This window comes from Prunus avium, chromosome 4 (assembly GCF_965620075.1).
Source record: "Prunus avium chromosome 4, drPruAviu1.hap1.1, whole genome shotgun sequence".
Taxonomy (NCBI): Eukaryota; Viridiplantae; Streptophyta; class Magnoliopsida; order Rosales; family Rosaceae; genus Prunus; species Prunus avium.
In genome coordinates this window covers 35,586,488-35,604,311 of record NC_142287.1, presented here as the reverse complement: position 1 = coordinate 35,604,311, position 17,824 = coordinate 35,586,488, and the positions used below count along the sequence as shown (strand labels likewise).

Here is a 17,824-nt window from a genome sequence, read left to right as displayed (position 1 = left end):
ATGCCGGCAAAAGGTTGTCGGATAAGGTTTTTCGCGACGAATAAACCTCTGCCGACGAATTTTCGTCGGGAAAGGTCTGTTGACCTGCGCCGACGAAATTTTGTCGGGAAAGGTCCTTTTTAAAAAAATAAATCTAAACTTAGGATATTTGGGTTAATTAATTTTTTTAAAATTTTATTGTTAGTAATTAAAGAATATATTTGCTTTATCTAACTAGTTAAGTTAGTAATTATATTTTAATTATTATTTATTTAGTGAATAATTAGTATTAAATTTTTTAATTAACTTCATGAATTATGTTACTTAATAAATAGTAATTCAATCTTTCTTGTTTCTTTTTTCTTTTTTCCTTTAATATTCACTAAGTAAAACCTAACTACTAATCAAAGTGATTAAAAAAGAGAGATACATATTAAAGGGTATGTAGAGTGGTGTTCAAATAAATATAACGAGCAACAATATTAAAATGTTTAATATTAGATGGGCTGGTTTTTGTTTTAATTATTAACTTCATGGTCCAGGTTCAAGTCTCAGAGAGGCACACTTGGGTTTTTTTTTTTAATATTTTTTATTTTTAAGTGTCTTCACCTGTTAATATATATATATATATATATATATATATATATATATATTATGTACTTATAAAATCAAATTTACATTTGACAAATATTTTTTAAGTAGTTCCATATTGCAGGTGTGATAGAATATTATGGTACGGAAATGGGATTACACAACTTTTTTACATACGTGGAGAGTCCCAATTATCTGACCCCCGGCCAGTTTGTGCAACATTTGCTGTGAATGTTGTTGTCAATGAGAATGAGTTGAAGAAGGGATTACCTAGCTCTAATACGAATACTGAATTTGAAGAGTTTTTGTGTCACTTTTAACAGGTAAAAATGGAGACGTCATTTGATTGCTTTATTAGTTCTTTGCCCATCCGGTTTTTGCTTTGTTCCTCTTGTTTTTAAATACTTTTCGCTATTTTGTTTCTTCTTGTCGCTTTACTTCATCTGCTTTCATTTTTTGTATTGTCAGGTCTCCAACAAGTTAAACGTTAGGTCTCGAAGTGGTCGCACATTCCAACTTTTCCGGGGTGCATTATGAATTACATCCTCGGTGTTCGGCTTTGGATGTTCGGATTAACAACAATTCTTTTTATGCATAGTAGAAAAGGTTAATGTAAATGTCACCTTCTATCTATATAAACTTATTGATAGGTTAACATGCTTGTTGCCGAAAAGCAAGGCCAGTCATTTCCTTGGTAGATCTCGTAGAACTTTATAAGCTTCAACCACAACCGTGGGTTCTGTTGCTTGTCCTTGGAAGATCATAGTACCGTTTAAGGTCACAAGTGTTCTAAAAAATCCCTATAAAAATGCAGAAGACAGTCTATGACAACTATGGACCTGCCAAATACGAAATTAAGACAACTCCACATCTGGATCCCACACTACCATATCTGCATGGTTCCCAATTGCAATTGCTCCCTGCAAATTTATAATTCAATTCATCAATACAATGAGATTCCTGTCTGCATGAAAATCACTAAAACAGAGGAAAAACGGATGATGATATGACCTTCAATTCTTGTCCGGCAAGCCTGACGGGCCTTTCACTCTACCATAAAGCTAGATGTTCTAAAGTCACTCTATATTTCTGGCCATATGACCATGTCACGGGAAGAACAAACTGCAAATTCCCCTGAGGAATGCCAGTTAGTTTCTGAAACCAATCACAGACCATAACATTTGCAAGGAAAAATATGCCAACCTGCAATGCCACCCCAAGCCCTGAAAAAGTCTCCATCATCAAGAAGCTTGAGTTCCAGCAGAGTTGGTGAATAATCAGAGCTTAGCTTGTCAACATGTCCTCCCTGAAACAAAACAGTGAAACCACATAGAACCAATTTGATGGTGGATAGATAGCTATCCCATCATGTATACAGGCAAACATAGAATGATTGCATAGCAACAAAGCCTCCCACAGTTTTTCCTTGTTGGCAGTGTCACGGATGGGTGGAGAACACTTAAAACAAGTATCTCCATTCCGAATCTCTTCTGCTGCGAATGCTAAGTAGTGGGGGCACGTCTCCACAGTTACACTGTCACCACCACTTTTTGCATCCTGCTATTATGCACAAAACTTGCTTTCAGTAAGTCTGACAAAACATGTGGCTGCAGATAGAGCTGAATAGGTAGAAAGTTATGAATGGCCATTTGTATCTGCTAGAGTCATAAGACCCCACAAAAACTACATACGTATAAAAGACCACCTTAATAAGATCTAATGAAGAGCTTGAGTCAGACAAGTGAACAATATGAAGATGAGCTCCTTTTGCTGGGGCACCAAACCTTGTGTCCTTTGTCAAGGTCAAGAGATCCCTAATAGCTGCCTCTTCCCTGGTTTGGAAACAGAGGAAAAACAGTTTTCATGTAAAAATATATTCAGAGATATTTCCTTATAGCAAGTCTGAGGGGAAAATTTTGCAATATGTATTCAGCATCCAGAAAGTCACATACATTCAAAAGTAAATAATATCTTACCATGAAGGTGGCCTGGTCTTCAGATACGTCGAATAAGAATGAGCATCGTTACTACCACCTTCAACTCCCAAATCGCTTTCAAGATCTAGTTGTTTCTCTGCATGTACAAGTAAAGGCCTTCTATATTTTGCCAGTACAGATAGTCCCTCCTAAGGAACAGATAATTGAAAACAATGTGCAGATGTTTGAAAAGACATCAGAGTTATGCAAACAACATCGCATCTCAAGAAGCCAACTGATCATGCAAGTCTTCAGCCATCACGAATGAATAATTGATTGTGTTGATTAAATTAGTACTGGTAGAGTTGGATAAGCAGCAATACAATTAAGTCATTGATTCTATTCTTAATTTATTTTGCAAGCTAAATCAGACGATTATATGACAGTGGGAAGACTGAATCTCATGAAACAAACCTTAATATGACTGGCATTTGTCATAGGAAAGTCATTGATCCCTGATGGACACATGAAAGACTAGAAAAACAGACAAGGAAAAATTTGTCAGATGAGGATGGTATAATGTTCTATTCATACTGCAAAATTTCTAAACACAAATTCATCTTCATGGCATTTGTACTATGCTATTAAAGCGTGTGCCAGTTTCACTTCTTGATTAGTTTACCTTCAAACCAAGAACACCGGCATTTAACAGATCCTCAAGAGCAGATGCGTTGAATGCATTTTCAGGAACAAGACCTCCCCAGAAACCTGCCAACAGTGTGTAGGTAAAAACCAGTAGTTCTCAAAAGTTTTAGTATAATGGCTTCCCCAAACATATATATAGTTTTAAGAGCATACCAACATCAACGTAAATTCTGCTCTCTGCGGCCTTAATCTTGAGCTCCAAAGTCTCTAGAAACAGTTGATGGATCACTATTTAGAGGCATGTCAACCAATGTAGTTATCCCACCTGCAACAGAGAAAATATAAATCTATCAGCGATTTAAAAGCTATGAAAACATAATAATGAAGCAGAGGTATACGCATACCAGCAGCAGCAGCCTTGGTCCCTGATGGAAATCCTTACCATTCAGCTCTTCCAGGATCATCAAGATGTACATAAGACAAAGTAACACATGAATAAGACAAACCCTATTCCTAAGGTACCAACTTCATTATCTCTCTCTCTCTCTCTCTCTCTCTCTCTCTTACATTTTGCAGATATATTTGTTGGGAACTTGGGATCTCTTATTCTTTTTAATATTGCCTAAACATATCAATCAAATTATGCACAGAGCATAAGATAATTGATTGCCTGTTCAGATGCAATGTAACACTTCGGTCTGCTCACTCATAAAATTTACACAGGTTTTTCTCATCGCAAAAGATTTTGGAGCTTTGGCCAGCATATACATTTGCTCTTCTACACCCCGAGAGGGTCTTGGGAGTTGTGACAATGGGAGTGCCGTACATGCCGCCAGGCCCTCGTGCATTCGAGAAACTCCTCCCTGAAGGTTTCTACATTTCAAGATGGCAGGTGTTGTGTGCATTTAGTTGGTCTTGGTTATCTGTTCAGTGTCTGCACAAGCACGACTTGCTTGAGAGTTTGCAACTAACTGTTACCTCTATTGTAGGAGCCTGGCCGGGTAGAGGCTGATTTTGGGCGACTTGATGCGAAAACAGTTGTCCGGAATGTTTACATCCTGTTCTCCAAAAGTGAAATACCAATAGCTGCAGAAAACCAGGAGATCATGGACTTGGTGGATCCATCTACCCCTCTTCCCCCTTGGTTCACGTAGGAAGATCTTGCAGCATATGGAGCTTTGTATGAGAAATCGGGCTTTCAAACTGCACTGCAAGTTCCATATAGGTAATGCAATTGATAATAGATTCACTTATGAGTGACCAAAGGGCTCTTGAAAGTAGTTTATTTATGCTAATTTGACCGAGTTGTAAGTACATACTTGTTAATGACAGGGCACTTAGAGAAGACCCCGGCATAACGGATCCAATTGTTAAAGCTCCGGCGCTTTTCATAATGGGAGGCAAGGATTATGTGAACAAGTTTCCAGGGATGGAGGATTATATAAACAGTGGAAAGGTGAAACAATTCGTCCCCAATTTGGAGATTGTATTTCTGCCTGAAGGAACGCATTTCGTGCAAGAACAATCACCAGAAGAGGTTAATCAGCTGATTGTCACCTTCCTTGGAAAGCACATTTGATTGGCAAAGAAGTATTATCCATGGCTTTGCAGAGGTCTATGTGAAACCTTGGGAAAATGATGCAATTGGGTGTAGAATCTTATACATAAAACAAACTTTGGAATTTGTTGTGGCATGTAATGTTTGAATGTTTCTCAAATACTTACAATAAGGCAATGCCATGATACTCATTGTTCCATTTTTCTGTTGTTGGGTGATCACTGTGTGTGAGTTTAAGAGCTTATAATGGCTTGCGGAAAAATATTTAGATTGGCCCATGAGAGAATTCCCGACTTTAAGAAAATGCAAATCACATGGACTATGGACGAAAGTAAGACATTTTCATTAAGCTATCATATTTCGCATACAAGTGTGTCTCTTGCCTGCTCTAGTATGGTGAAAAACTAGAAAGATACAAAAGAACAATAGCATAAAGGGGGGACCAAAAAGAAGAACAAATACAAGCAAACAAGCCTGCAGTCAGTTCGATAGTTTGCAGCTGAAATCGCAACTTTATGAGTGTCGTGGCCTTGGGTAAACAACAATTCATCTGAAAGGAAAGCAAATCTGTACAGGATTTCCATTTCCGAAGCTCCTCTCATGGGCGTATAAAATTTTGATATGTTAACCTCATGCTTCCGCTATATCAATCAAAAGGTGTTTGATCAGTAACATGTCTATTACTCTGATCTGACGGTCAAGTTCAATGCTTCAAGAATTCTCACTTCTCTCACTTTGGTTCAGAACTTCATCCTCAGGCTTTGATTCAACTTCAAACTGCCTGCACAGAAAGTTAAGAGGTTAGTCTTGTGCCCATGTCTCTCTCAAAGCGTGCTGCTGCTTCTTCTAGCTTTCTACAAGGCTCACAAATGCGCATAGGTGAATCACCTTGCCCGTGTAAAAAACATTCTTTGCTGGGTGCAGCTGTTGCAAAACAAGCCCCCACACCTCCGGCAATGATGCTGAAATTCCACATTGCATATAATCAAGAATCAGAAAAAGACCCAGAGACTAGAAATAAATATCACATTCAATCCTAGAATAACCTGCAAATAAGCTTAAGTTGGATAACAAGTCCTTTATATAATTTCTTTGCACAACACAAACTATAAATCCCCAATAAATTCTTAAACTAAATAAGCATGGGCCTGACAAAATAAACAATCTACGGTTTCCACAAGGTTCAAAATGGAAAGCCACTAAGCTCAGTATCGAAATCAAGGTTGAGTTCACATATAAAATTAAAAAAGCAGAGATTTTGAGGCATGGGTAATGAAGAAACAAAAGAACTTGTCAAGAACTCATAGATGGGTCAGTGGATCGGAGATGGAGGGAAGGAGAAAAAAAATGAACCTGGCGATTGACGAAGGTGAACTGAGAAGTACATCCCTGACTGTGTGAGGCGTCAACCACCCAAGTATTCCCTCCCAATGATGGCTTTGCCTTCAACCCGATCTTCTCCAACATCTTTTTGCTTTGCTTCACCCAATCAATCAAATCAAATCAAATCCAAGCCAAAAGCTTTATCTGTGATTGAGACGACGACGAATTCATTTTGGGTTTGGGTTAGAAGACGCATCAAAACACCGTCGTTCGCCTGTTTGATGCCGTCGACAAACCAACGACTAGTTCGGTGGGAGTCGGACAAGTTTAGTTTTCAACGATAAGGAGGGATATTTTTTATTTTTTATTTTTTATAGAAGGGCCCGCCTAGCGGCTAGGCCGATTTTTCGAAATTTAACCATACAACGTCAGAGTCAGCGCAGGTACATAATAGCGCCAGGCCCTAATCTTACAGGTACATAATAGTGGTTTCAATTAGGCATGCGCATGGTGTCGATATGGCTCCCTCCACTACAAAAATCGAAAATCGAACCAAATAAAATAATTAGTTTGGTTTGGTATCGATTCTGTCCAATTGGTTCTGTTCAATCTAGAGTCATTCCTATTTTCTAAGTGTTGAATTAGGCTGATTAATTTGATCCTACAGTTAAGAAATAGGGCCTCACCTAAAGGCCATATATAATGCCCCTTTATAGAATTTTTGATTCGATTTAAGTGTGAAACCATTGTTTTGTTAAAATTTTATAAAAACAAATTAGCCACACTAAAATAGACTCATTTGTAAAAACCTATTTTTCTTTCGGTCAAACTCAATTACAGCTAATACTAACTAACAACACGTGAGCACACACGTGACAGCTTAACTGAATACAAACTAACTAAGGCCCAGTTTGGGATTGCTGTCACTTTTAAAAAAAATTGCTTCTGCTATGCTTTGAAAATAATTAGCTGTAAAGTAAAGCAGCTCTATGTTTGGTAAACAATATTTTTAAAGTGCTGTTAGCACAAAAAGCAGTGTTAAAAACGTTTGGTAAATTTTAATATAAAATTGTTGTAACTTTGAATAATGACTAAAATAGACATGATGTTAAAAATTTAACGTACTAATCATGTGGTGGTAGTTATAGTGATGGAGTGGAGGTGGTGGTGGTGATGAAGGTGGAGGTGGTGGTGTTGGTTGTGGAGGTGGTGGTGGATGAGGTGGTGGTGGCGGAGGATGAGGAGGAGGAGGATGTGGTGGTGGTTGTGGTGATGATGTTGGTTGTGGAGCTGGTGGTGGATTTGGAGGTTTTGGAGGAGGTGGTGGTTGTGGTGGTGGTGGTGGTGGTGGTTGTGGATGTGGAGGTGGAGGTGAATGAGGAGGTGGTGGTGGAGGTGGTGGAGGAGGTGGAGGAGGTGGTGGTGGTGGTGGAGGATGAGGAGGAGGAGGATGTGGTGGTGGTGGTGGTGTCGGTGGTTGTGGAGGTAGTGAATGTGGTGGTGCAAGTGGTGGAGTTGGATGTGGATGTGGAAGTGGTGGTGGTGTCGGTGGTTGTTGTTGGCACTAAATCTGAACAGATAGAGATGAGTGCAACTTACAAGTGGGATGGACGATCGAGAGATCGATTGGATGTTGGATGCCGATTCTTCCTGTCCTTGGATGCCGATCCTGAATAGAAAGAAGTCGGGACTCGTAAGGTCTATGGAACCGGTGTGGAACCAGCCTAAGACCCTCCGATGCCCAAGTAAGTTTGTTGTTTTAAGAGCTCTTGCTGTTGACCATATAGAAGTATAAAAGTCAAGCTGAAAAGTCTTACCCCTTTGTTGATGGTGAAGGGGTGTATTTATAGAGGGCATTTGGGATGCTTGTGGTGTTCATTTCCGATGTGGGACTCGTGGGAGGGCCCTGTGAGGTTGACACGAGTCCTTAGATATTTCGGGCGGGTGCTTCAAGGCTGATTATGTACAATCGGTATGGGGTGCCGATTGTGGACGAGCTGGGCCTGTATCGGTTGTTTGCAGCTTTGAGACAATGTCATCGGTAGCCGATGCCGATTGTTCGAGGCCTTGGGTACTTGGGTGAGCTTCTCTGATCCACGTGTCGTTGTATGAGTGGAGGGTCAGATATGGTACAAACAGTAGTCCCCCAAGTTGCGGATTGAGAAGCTTCTCGGTTGGGGACTTGAATATGTCTTCGGCATTCTGACCCGGGCTCGATGGTCTTATTGTTGCCGATGGTGGTATGTAGTCCCCCAAGTGCCCAAGGGAGTGAGCTTGGATAAGAGACGGCATGATGTGCCGATGGCCGAAGGCTGAAGCTGATGTCCGAAGCTGATGGCCGAAGGCTGATGGCCGAAGCTGATGGCTGAAGGCTGAAGCTGATGGCCGAAGGCTGAAGCTGATGGCCGAAGCTGATGGCTTTGAGAAAAGGCGCTGGAGAAGTGTCTCCTAGAAGGTGCCGTTCGGCATGGCTGAAGCTAATGGCCGAAGGCTGATGGCCGAAGCTGATGGCCGAAGCTGATGGCCGAAGGTTGATGGCCGAAGCTGATGGCTTAAGGCTGATGGCCGAAGGCCGAAGCTGATGCCGAAGGCTGAAGCTGATGGCCGAAGGCTGATGGCCGAAGCTGATGGCCGAAGCTGATGGCTTTGAGAAAAGGCGCTGGAGAAGTATCTCCTAGAAGGTGCCGTTCGGCATGGCTGAAGCTAATGGCCGAAGGCTGAAGCTGATGGCCGAAGGCTGATGGCCGAAGCTGATGGCCGAAGGCTGAAGCTGATGGCTGAAGCTGATGGCCGAAGGCTGAAGCTGATGGCCGAAGCTGATGGCCGAAGCTGATGGCCGAAGCCGATGGCCGAAGCCTGATGGCCGAAGCTGATGGCCGAAGGCTGATGGCCGAAGCTGATGGCCGAAGGCTTATGGCCGAAGCTGATGGCCGAAGCTGATGGCCGAAGCCGATGGCCGAAGCCTGATGGCCGAAGCTGATGGCCGAAGGCGATGGCCGAAGCCGATGGCCGAAGCCTGATGGCCGAAGCTGATGGCCGAAGGCTGATGGCCGAAGGCTGATGGCCGAAGGCTGATGGCCGAAGGCTTATGGCCGAAGCTGATGGCCGAAGGCTTATGGCCGAAGCTGATGGCCGAAGCTGATGGCTTTGAGAAAAGGCGCTGGAGAAGTATCTCCTAGAAGGTGCCGTTCGGCATGGCTGAAGCTAATGGCCGAAGGCTGAAGCTGATGGCCGAAGGCTGATGGCCGAAGCTGATGGCCGAAGGCTGATGGCCGAAGCTGATGGCCGAAGCTGATGGCCGAAGCTGATGGCCGAAGCCGATGGCCGAAGGCTGAAGCTGATGGCCGAAGCTGATGGCCGAAGCTGATGGCCGAAGCCGATGGCCGAAGGCTGATGGCCGAAGCTGATGGCCGAAGGCTTATGGCCGAAGCTGATGGCCGAAGGCTGATGGCCGAAGCTGATGGCCGAAGGCTTATGGCCGAAGCTGATGGCCGAAGCTGATGGCTTTGAGAAAAGGCGTTGGAGAAGTGTCTCCTAGAAGGTGCCGTTCGGCATGGCTGAAGGCTGATGGCTGATGCCGAAGGTTGATGCCAATGGCCGAATGCTGAATCATTGAGGGGATGTGAAGACATCACACACGCCAAATGATGCAAGGGGTGCCGATGGCCGATGGCAGATGCCGAATCATTGGGGGGATGTGAAGACATCGCACGCGCCGAATGATGCAAGGGCGCCGAAGGCCGAAGGCAGATGCCGGATCATTGGGGGGATGTGAAGACATCGCACGCGCCGAATGATGCAAGGGCGCCGAAGGCCGAAGGCAGATGCCGAATCATTGGGGGGATGTGAAGACATCGCACGCGCCGAATGATGCAAGGGCGCCGAAGGCCGATTGTAGATACCGGATCATTGGGGGGATGTGAAGACATCGCACGCGCCGAATGATGCAAGGGCGCCGAAGGCCGAAGGCAGATGCCGAATCATTGGGGGGATGTGGAGACATCGCACACGCCGAATGATGCAAGGGCGCCGAAGGCCGAAGGCAGATGCCGGATCATTGGGGGGATGTGAAGACATCCACGCGCCGAATGATGCAGGGGCGCCGAAGGCCGAAGGCAGATACCGAATCATTGGGGGGATGTGGAGACATCGCACACGCCGAATGATGCAAGGGCGCCGAAGGCCGAAGGCAGATGCCGGATCATTGGGGGGATGTGAAGACATCGCACACGCCGAATGATGCAAGGGCGCCGAAGGCCGAAGGCAGATGCCGGATCATTGGGGGGATGTGAAGACATCGCACGCGCCGAATGATGCAAGGGCGCCGAAGGCCGATTGTAGGAGGTGCCGAGGGCATGGCTCAAAAGGGTGCCGAGAGCACTCGTGAAGGAGAACGACATAGCGTTTTGTGTCGTTTCCCACAGACGGCGCCAATCTGTTGGCACTAAATCTGAACAGATAGAGATGAGTGCAACTTACAAGTGGGATGGACGATCGAGAGATCGATTGGATGTTGGATGCCGATTCTTCCTGTCCTTGGATGCCGATCCTGAATAGAAAGAAGTCGGGACTCGTAAGGTCTATGGAACCGGTGTGGAACCAGCCTAAGACCCTCCGATGCCCAAGTAAGTTTGTTGTTTTAAGAGCTCTTGCTGTTGACCATATAGAAGTATAAAAGTCAAGCTGAAAAGTCTTACCCCTTTGTTGATGGTGAAGGGGTGTATTTATAGAGGGCATTTGGGATGCTTGTGGTGTTCATTTCCGATGTGGGACTCGTGGGAGGGCCCTGTGAGGTTGACACGAGTCCTTAGATATTTCGGGCGGGTGCTTCAAGGCTGATTATGTACAATCGGTATGGGGTGCCGATTGTGGACGAGCTGGGCCTGTATCGGTTGTTTGCAGCTTTGAGACAATGTCATCGGTAGCCGATGCCGATTGTTCGAGGCCTTGGGTACTTGGGTGAGCTTCTCTGATCCACGTGTCGTTGTATGAGTGGAGGGTCAGATATGGTACAAACAGTTGTGGAGGTAGTGAATGTGGTGGTGCAAGTGGTGGAGTTGGATGTGGATGTGGAAGTGGAGGTGGTGTCATTTTTTAAAATGAATGATGGTATTTTGGGAATTAAAAAAATTCATTAAATGTTCATCTCTACTTCTTTTGAAAGCAGCTTTGAAAAGCAACTCATAGCCTGCTTTTAAAAGTTGCTGTCAAAAGGCCATTGCTTTTAAAATAATCGGGATATTTTTTTTTTTACCAAACACCTTAAACTGCTTAACTTTAAAGTGAAGCAGGTTTTTGGCCAAAAAAGGCAATCACAAACGGGGCCTAATATTGTTATCATATACATGGATGGAGATATCAGTACAAGCTTCTTCTTCTTTTTATTCGACTCCTATATGCAGCCCTGTCTTTCTGTGGTTGGAGATGGGAATGCATACAATAAAAGAAAAAGAAAAAGGAATGCGCTTTTATGTCGTTTGCCACAAATTCCATAGCCATGCATTGCATCGTATGATTTTGTCTGCATGGTGTTTTGTTTAAATGAATTGCAATTTGTAGCACAAGTATATTATCTTATGCTCGAAAAATAAGGAGTTTAAATACAATAGTTGTAAGTTACAGACCAGTCAAATAAAATCGAACACAGAAAAGCTGTCAACTAGGCATGAATGACCATTGTTAGCGCAAACTTGAAAATAAAAGGAAACGTAAAACAAAGGAAAAAACCACATTAATTACCTTCCTTTATTTGAGACCCAAAATCACCGAAGAGTATTCCTGCTCTAGTTGAGAAAACGAAAATCCGAAACCAAATCAAAACTAGAAATAAATGCCATGCTTATTACAGATGCGTGCATTGGGGTCTATTAGTTTTAATCATAATTTATTATTTAATCAACACTGAAAGGGAAAAAATAATATTGATTAATATGGTCATGATAGGGTCGGTTATTCAATCATGCCAAACCGCCTATATAACAAGTAAGTAAGAAACGCCCTTTTTTTTTTTTGGTTGAAAACCAAGGTATCCCCCGCCCGATTGCGGGGACTAACCATCGAGGTACTGTCGGGCGCAAAGCGGGGACCTCTCCCAACAAAGTCTGCTCTATTCGCAAGCGCCTGGGATCGAACCCAGGACCTCTTGTTTAAAGGATCCAAGCCCCTTCCACTTGGACCAACTCCTGTTGGTGAAACGCCCCTTTTCATTATCTCACAGTTCACCCTAAACCCAAACCGCCCGTCCTTTTTTTTTTTGTTTTTTTCTCACAACCGCAAAGCCAAACACCAAGATCTACACAGCCATGGACAACGTCTCATCTTTGCAGTGCCTGAAATTCGATTCCCAGTCGGAGGTGCTCTATAAGGACGGCGGCGGAAAGGACCTTTGGTCGCCAGCTATGGTCCCCATCAACTTCGATACGCCAATAACCGGTATGTATGCTTTTCCTTTTAAAGATATGATTTCTCCGGCAGTTGTTCTCAGGCCGCATTTTTCTCTTTCGCGCACACACAGCCATGGACGACGGCCTTGCGTCTCCCCCTATGCAAATCCACCGGCCAAAGCCAATCAGTATGTTTTTTCGTTTTCGTTTAATTTAAGGGTTTGTGACAAAGATTATGTGCAATTTTGATTACATGCCTCATATTTTGTGTATGATAAATTCCCTTTTTACAATGAAAAATACTTATGTTTTGGTTCTAGTAGAATTTAATCTTGTACAATATTCTACTTCTAATTGACTTGGAATTACTTTTCGAGAAAAACAAGTTTTGAGTCCTAATTTAGAGGAATTACTTTGTATTTCTCAACAAAATATTCGTGTTGCATCTTTCTCTTTTATTTTTGGAAAATATTTGAAGATGGTGGCAAAGCTTTGCTAATTGATCAAATTAAGCTATAATTGATTTGGATTGTTGATAGACAAATTGTTAATTGCAAACAGGTAGCAAGGTTGAAATACCAAAGGATGGAAAGCTAACGTATGAAGAATGTCTAACTTTTTCTTCTTTCCTCTGGGGCCCTCCTATTCCTCCTGGTATGCTTTTGATTTTGAAGAGAAACAAGAATAAATAAATAAATAAATAAATTTGATACCCTTCTCCTTTCCTCAAACCCTTGCCTCCCTCTTCTCCATTTACATATGTTTGATCATAAATTCATTTTTTTCCTCTTCTTATGACATATTCAATCTCTTTTATTTTGTTTACTAATTATTGTTATTGTGAGATTTAATAAGGGATTTACAAATTGAACACAGGTGAATGTAAGTTTTGTTTGAAGGTGGGTGAACATTATTGGTCAAATTGCCCATATATGGTTAGCGTCCCAAAGAACGCAAAAGTTGGTAGTAATTGTGATGTAATATGTAAGGTTTGTGGACTCTTCTTTAAAAAAGAGTCATGTTGTGGTAAAGATGAAGGGCGTGCGATTCCCAAGGTTGATAGGTTCGCGAAACATGTTTCTTTTGATGATGGAGTTCGGTTCTGAGAGCTATTATCGCAAGTGAATTGCAATTTGCAACACATGATCTATTCTATTTATGCATCTTAAAGATGTCTTTCCTTTAGATTTATTTTTTAATAGAAAGCAAGCACAATGTCGTTGATAGTGACCTTTGGGTTTAAAGGCAAAACAAACTTCAATATTTGTCAAATACTTACAATAAGGCAGTGCCATCATACGCATTATTCCATATTTTCGGTTTGTAATTTATCTCTGTTTGAGTTTAAGACCCTCTAGTTGCTTTGTGGAAAAACATTTGGCTCATGAGCTGCTAGTGCCCTACTGATAGTGGAGAAGTTCTGGAGATGGCAATAAAAAAATGCAGCGTCCACACCACATTGATCAGCAACCATTAAAACTTGGAAGGAACTGTGGAATAATGTAATAGATGTGCTGACATTTAAAAAAGAGTAAAAGAAACGTTGCAACAAATGCTAATCACATAAAGCTATCATATTTTGTATACAAGTATATTTTCACCATTTGGCCATTCATACACGGAATCTGTTAGTTTGAAGTGTTGCAAATTGATAATCACATCAGGTACAAAACGTTGTTTTTATTTTAATTACATCACTGAAAAAACGCTGCATTTGATATTCCATAACATATTCCAATTCCCCCAAATGGCCATTTACAACAAAGTTTCAATGTTGGAATTGAGGGCAGAATATCCATAGATGACGTTGTTACTGCTGCTTTATTTCAAATGCTGGAAATTTTTATTTTTCTTATTTTTGTGTTCTTGTCTTCAATTATGCAGTTATCTACGCAATCCGAAAAGACATTAAAATCAAGTGTAGTAATAGAAATTAGTTAGATGTGTCAACTAGCTAAATAAATGGAAAATAACTTAATTAAATTCACCACATATAGTTCAGTGGACCTTACAAAAGATATATATATATATATATATATATATATATATATATATATATATAGTCAAACAATATGGGTAGAATATTTTCTGATATATTTCATTCTCCGAAAGGAGGTATTTATAATACAGGTTACAAACCCTAGTAGGGTTTAATTAGGAAATAAGTGGAATCCTAATTACATAATATCTATACAAAAGGAAAATAAATAAAACCCAAATAGAATAGGATATACTCTACTCGCCAACATATATGTATCACATGATTCTAGCATGAAATCTAAAAACAAATCCAGCATTATATAGAAGAATGAGAATAATCTCACCTCACCCCTATAAAGGTTTTATAAATGGGACTGCGGAATTACCTTCTCTACCAACAGCGCCTGAATAGGATGTCTCATGTGCCTGATGGTTTTCTCCATTACTTTATGCTCCTTGGCTCATAATCAGCTGCAAACTGTCATCAAGTTCTCTGAAATCATCTACATCAAATGCAAAAGGATCTTGATTCTCCTTTGAAAGATCAATTTTGGAGTCTTCAGAAATATAGGATCTTTGACTGAGACCAGAACCTTTATGGGAATCCTCTTAGCTAAATGTAAAAGAATCCTGACTCTTCTCTGATAGATTAATTTTGGAGTCTTTCGAAATATAGGATCTCTGACTGAGACCAGCATCCCTGCTGAAGCTAAATGTACCACTGGATGAACCATATCTAGAATAATTGAGTCTCGTCTTCACTGAATAAGTATCAGTCATGGAGGTGCTGGTATTTTCCAAACTGGATATAGAATATACGGAGCGAGCAGTGGACAAAAATTGGCTGCTCTGACATATATGCATGTGAGCTCTTCTCAGAAGCATTTTTAATCCCATTAGAAAGATTAAAAGACATTTCATCATTGGAGGCAGAAGAGACATTTTTATGTAGTTAAAGACCTAGGAAACAATGCCTTTAATTATTAGAAACCAAAATGTGTAAGAATCATAAGTAACTCCAGATATTTTAAGTTACCTGATAGAATATTGATAACAAGTTCTGTAAAAGACATTGGATTTCCTGCAGGATCCAAGTTCCGTTTCATTCCTAGCAAATGGCTCTGTTAAGACAGCATGGATGCAAAGATTTATTTCTCCTTTTAATAATTTTGGACACTCAAAATTATGTAGCACACCATTTCAAGACATACAGGAAGAGCGGGAAAGATGGTAGGGGTGGAGAGAGAGAGAGAGAGATGAACTTTCAAAACTTAGGAAAAGGCTCATACGCAAACGATTTGGAAGCGAAACCAAAGCTCTTCGGCCATATGAGGTGCATACGGTGATAGGAACAAAACAAAATGATTCAATAATATTCAATCTTGGATGTTTTTTCTACTAAAAAATAAATGAAACTATTACTCAGTTAATTTGTCATGTTTAACTATCTCCAAAAGATGATACGTACGGCTTTCAGAAAAGAAAAAAAAAATGGACACGTATGCTTTTCAAATGGCTTCAAGGACCTTATAAGCCACATTAAGGAACTCCACCATCGCAGATAATATATTCCAGTGTTGAATCTTGTCGCTTCTATTTCCTCTGTTACCTGCAATTGTGGGGGAAAATGAAAAGAAAAGGTGCTTACTTTAAATTGAAATAAAGGTGCACGCTTCTGATTTTTGGACACAGTCATTCTAACGTAATTTTCATGATTGATACCGTTCATCTATTAATTATGTGTTTCAAACGATGACCACTATCCATGTATCAGATTATGACATCAAGAACACATTGGCATATATATGAAGTCTTCAAACTGCAGTTCAACCTAAAGAATTCTCGAGTAAAGAAACAAGTTACCTAAGATTCTAACAACACAACTTATAGAAAAAGACAGGAGCAAGGAAAAAACAGGGAATATAACTTATAGAAGATAAAGTCCGAGGAAATGAGATCTGACCTTCGCAATGCATTTACGGAGAGAACAGGAACTTGGTTCTACCTTCGCAATGCATTTACGGAGAGAACAGGAACTCTCCCACTTACTGTCAACAACTCATTCAAGAACTTGGTTCTACCTTTGCTATGAAGAACCTTGGACCTCTCAACTATTTCCTTGGTCTGCAAGCACATCGTACCACAAACACTCTCTTCCTCTCCCAATCCAAGTATGTCACTGACTTGCTTTCTCGAGCCTCTATGCTGGATGCTAAACCTTGCAATTCTCCTTCCACCACCTCCAACACACCTCTCTCCAATGATGAACCTTTTCCCAACCCCACCATGTTTCGCTCTCTAGTTGGAGCTCTCCAATACCTCACCTGGACACGCCCTGACATAGCCTTCTCTGTCAATCAGGTATGTCAACACATGCACAATCCCACTATCTCTAACTTTGCAGCAGTCAAGCGCATTCTCAGATATCTCAAAGGCACCCCAGACCATGGACTCCTCTTTACTAAAGGCACCTCTCTCCTCACAGCCTTCTCCGACGCTGACTGGGCTGGCTGTCCTCTTGATCACCGCTCAACTACAGGATTTTGTATCTTTCTCGGCAACAATCTAATCTCATGGAGTGCTAAGAAGCAAACCTCTGTAGCTCGCTCCTCAACTGAATCAGAATATAGATCTTTAGCCCATACTGCCGCAGAACTATCTTGGATTTGTGCTCTCCTTCGAGAACTAAAGTTCTTCCTCACCAAGCCTCCCCTAGTATTATGTGACAACATCAGTGCTCTTGCCCTATCAGCAAATCCAATTTTCCATGCCAGGAGTAAACACATTGAAGTCGATTACCATTACATACGTGAACTTGTCACCAATCGATCCATTTCCATCAAACATGTCTCCTCCTCCGAGCAACTTGCTGATATATTCACAAAACCTCTTCCAAAGGCTCGGTTCAAACATCTCAGCTCCAAGCTAATAGCCATGTTCCCTGGCTTTAGCTTGCGGGGGGATAAAGACTATAACACCCAGGACCCTCACAAGAATTCTCAAGGAAACCCAATATTGCCTCCCAATGGCTCTCATACAGCTGTAAAGATAAGCTCACACAATGATACAGCAAGGCACATGCCAAACGGATAACAACTCCCTTTTGTCCTATAGTCAATAGATGAATCTAGAATTCTTTTGTAAAGATTATATATACACAGCATAGCACTCTTGTAAATAGTGCAGTGGTTATTTTGATATATACGAATCAATATTATTTGAGCTGTCCTTTTCTTCCTTTCTTCATGCTCACTCTGTAAAACCTTTCATGGTATCAGAGCAAGGCTTCACGTGTTGAGCCCAACGGCCACACGTGCTCCCACGCCACCCAATATGTGTTGTTCACGTGTTAGGCTTGAAAGTTCGCCACACATGCGGGGGCATGTTGAGAGTATTTGTCCCACATTGAAAAGTTAAGGAACCTAGCCTGGGTTTATAAGGAGTTGGGC

The 17,824-nt window shown here is 41.5% G+C and overlaps 1 protein-coding gene, 1 long non-coding RNA gene, 1 other non-coding gene and 2 pseudogenes across 7 annotated transcripts; 2 read left to right on the top strand and 3 right to left on the bottom strand.

Moving 5' to 3' along the window:
• Window positions 1–1,279: 1,279 nt before the first annotated feature.
• LOC110766747 (allantoinase-like) lies at window positions 1,280–3,959 on the bottom strand (annotated as a pseudogene). The gene is made up of 11 exons (XR_015835340.1): window positions 3,900–3,959; window positions 3,536–3,638; window positions 3,345–3,456; window positions 3,169–3,254; window positions 2,961–3,020; window positions 2,547–2,695; window positions 2,276–2,402; window positions 1,968–2,127; window positions 1,778–1,872; window positions 1,582–1,704; window positions 1,280–1,490 (listed from the first exon to the last, which is right to left on the bottom strand). The product of XR_015835340.1 is annotated as an allantoinase-like (transcript).
• LOC110766743 (epoxide hydrolase 2-like) lies at window positions 3,958–4,818 on the top strand (annotated as a pseudogene). Its single transcript, XR_015835339.1, has 3 exons — window positions 3,958–4,023; window positions 4,121–4,356; window positions 4,464–4,818. The product of XR_015835339.1 is annotated as an epoxide hydrolase 2-like (transcript).
• A 193-nt stretch (window positions 4,819–5,011) lies between these two features.
• LOC110766797 (uncharacterized) lies at window positions 5,012–6,389 on the bottom strand. The gene is made up of 3 exons (XR_015835142.1): window positions 6,043–6,389; window positions 5,578–5,651; window positions 5,012–5,470 (listed from the first exon to the last, which is right to left on the bottom strand). It is a non-coding gene; the product is annotated as an uncharacterized LOC110766797 (transcript).
• A 5,677-nt stretch (window positions 6,390–12,066) lies between these two features.
• LOC110766803 (uncharacterized) lies at window positions 12,067–13,667 on the top strand. Of its 2 annotated transcripts, XM_088252640.1 has the most exons (4): window positions 12,072–12,444; window positions 12,527–12,583; window positions 12,957–13,049; window positions 13,272–13,667. In XM_088252640.1, the coding sequence occupies exons 1-4, from the start codon at window positions 12,315–12,317 to the stop codon at window positions 13,499–13,501; spliced, it is 510 nt and encodes a 169-aa protein (XP_088108766.1). In that variant the 5' UTR covers window positions 12,072–12,314; the 3' UTR covers window positions 13,502–13,667. The 2 variants fall into 2 exon arrangements, with proteins under 2 accessions (XP_088108767.1, XP_088108766.1); XM_088252641.1 differs by lacking the exon at window positions 12,527–12,583 and having other exon boundaries at window positions 12,067–12,444.
• An 803-nt stretch (window positions 13,668–14,470) lies between these two features.
• On the bottom strand, window positions 14,471–17,426 carry LOC148295311 (uncharacterized). 2 transcript variants are annotated; one of them, XR_015835004.1, is made up of 4 exons: window positions 16,339–17,420; window positions 15,844–15,984; window positions 15,412–15,496; window positions 14,471–15,335 (listed from the first exon to the last, which is right to left on the bottom strand). It is a non-coding gene; the product is annotated as an uncharacterized LOC148295311 (long non-coding RNA). The 2 variants fall into 2 exon arrangements; XR_015835003.1 differs by having other exon boundaries at window positions 15,412–15,984; window positions 16,339–17,426.
• Between the last annotated feature and the right edge of the window lie 398 nt (window positions 17,427–17,824).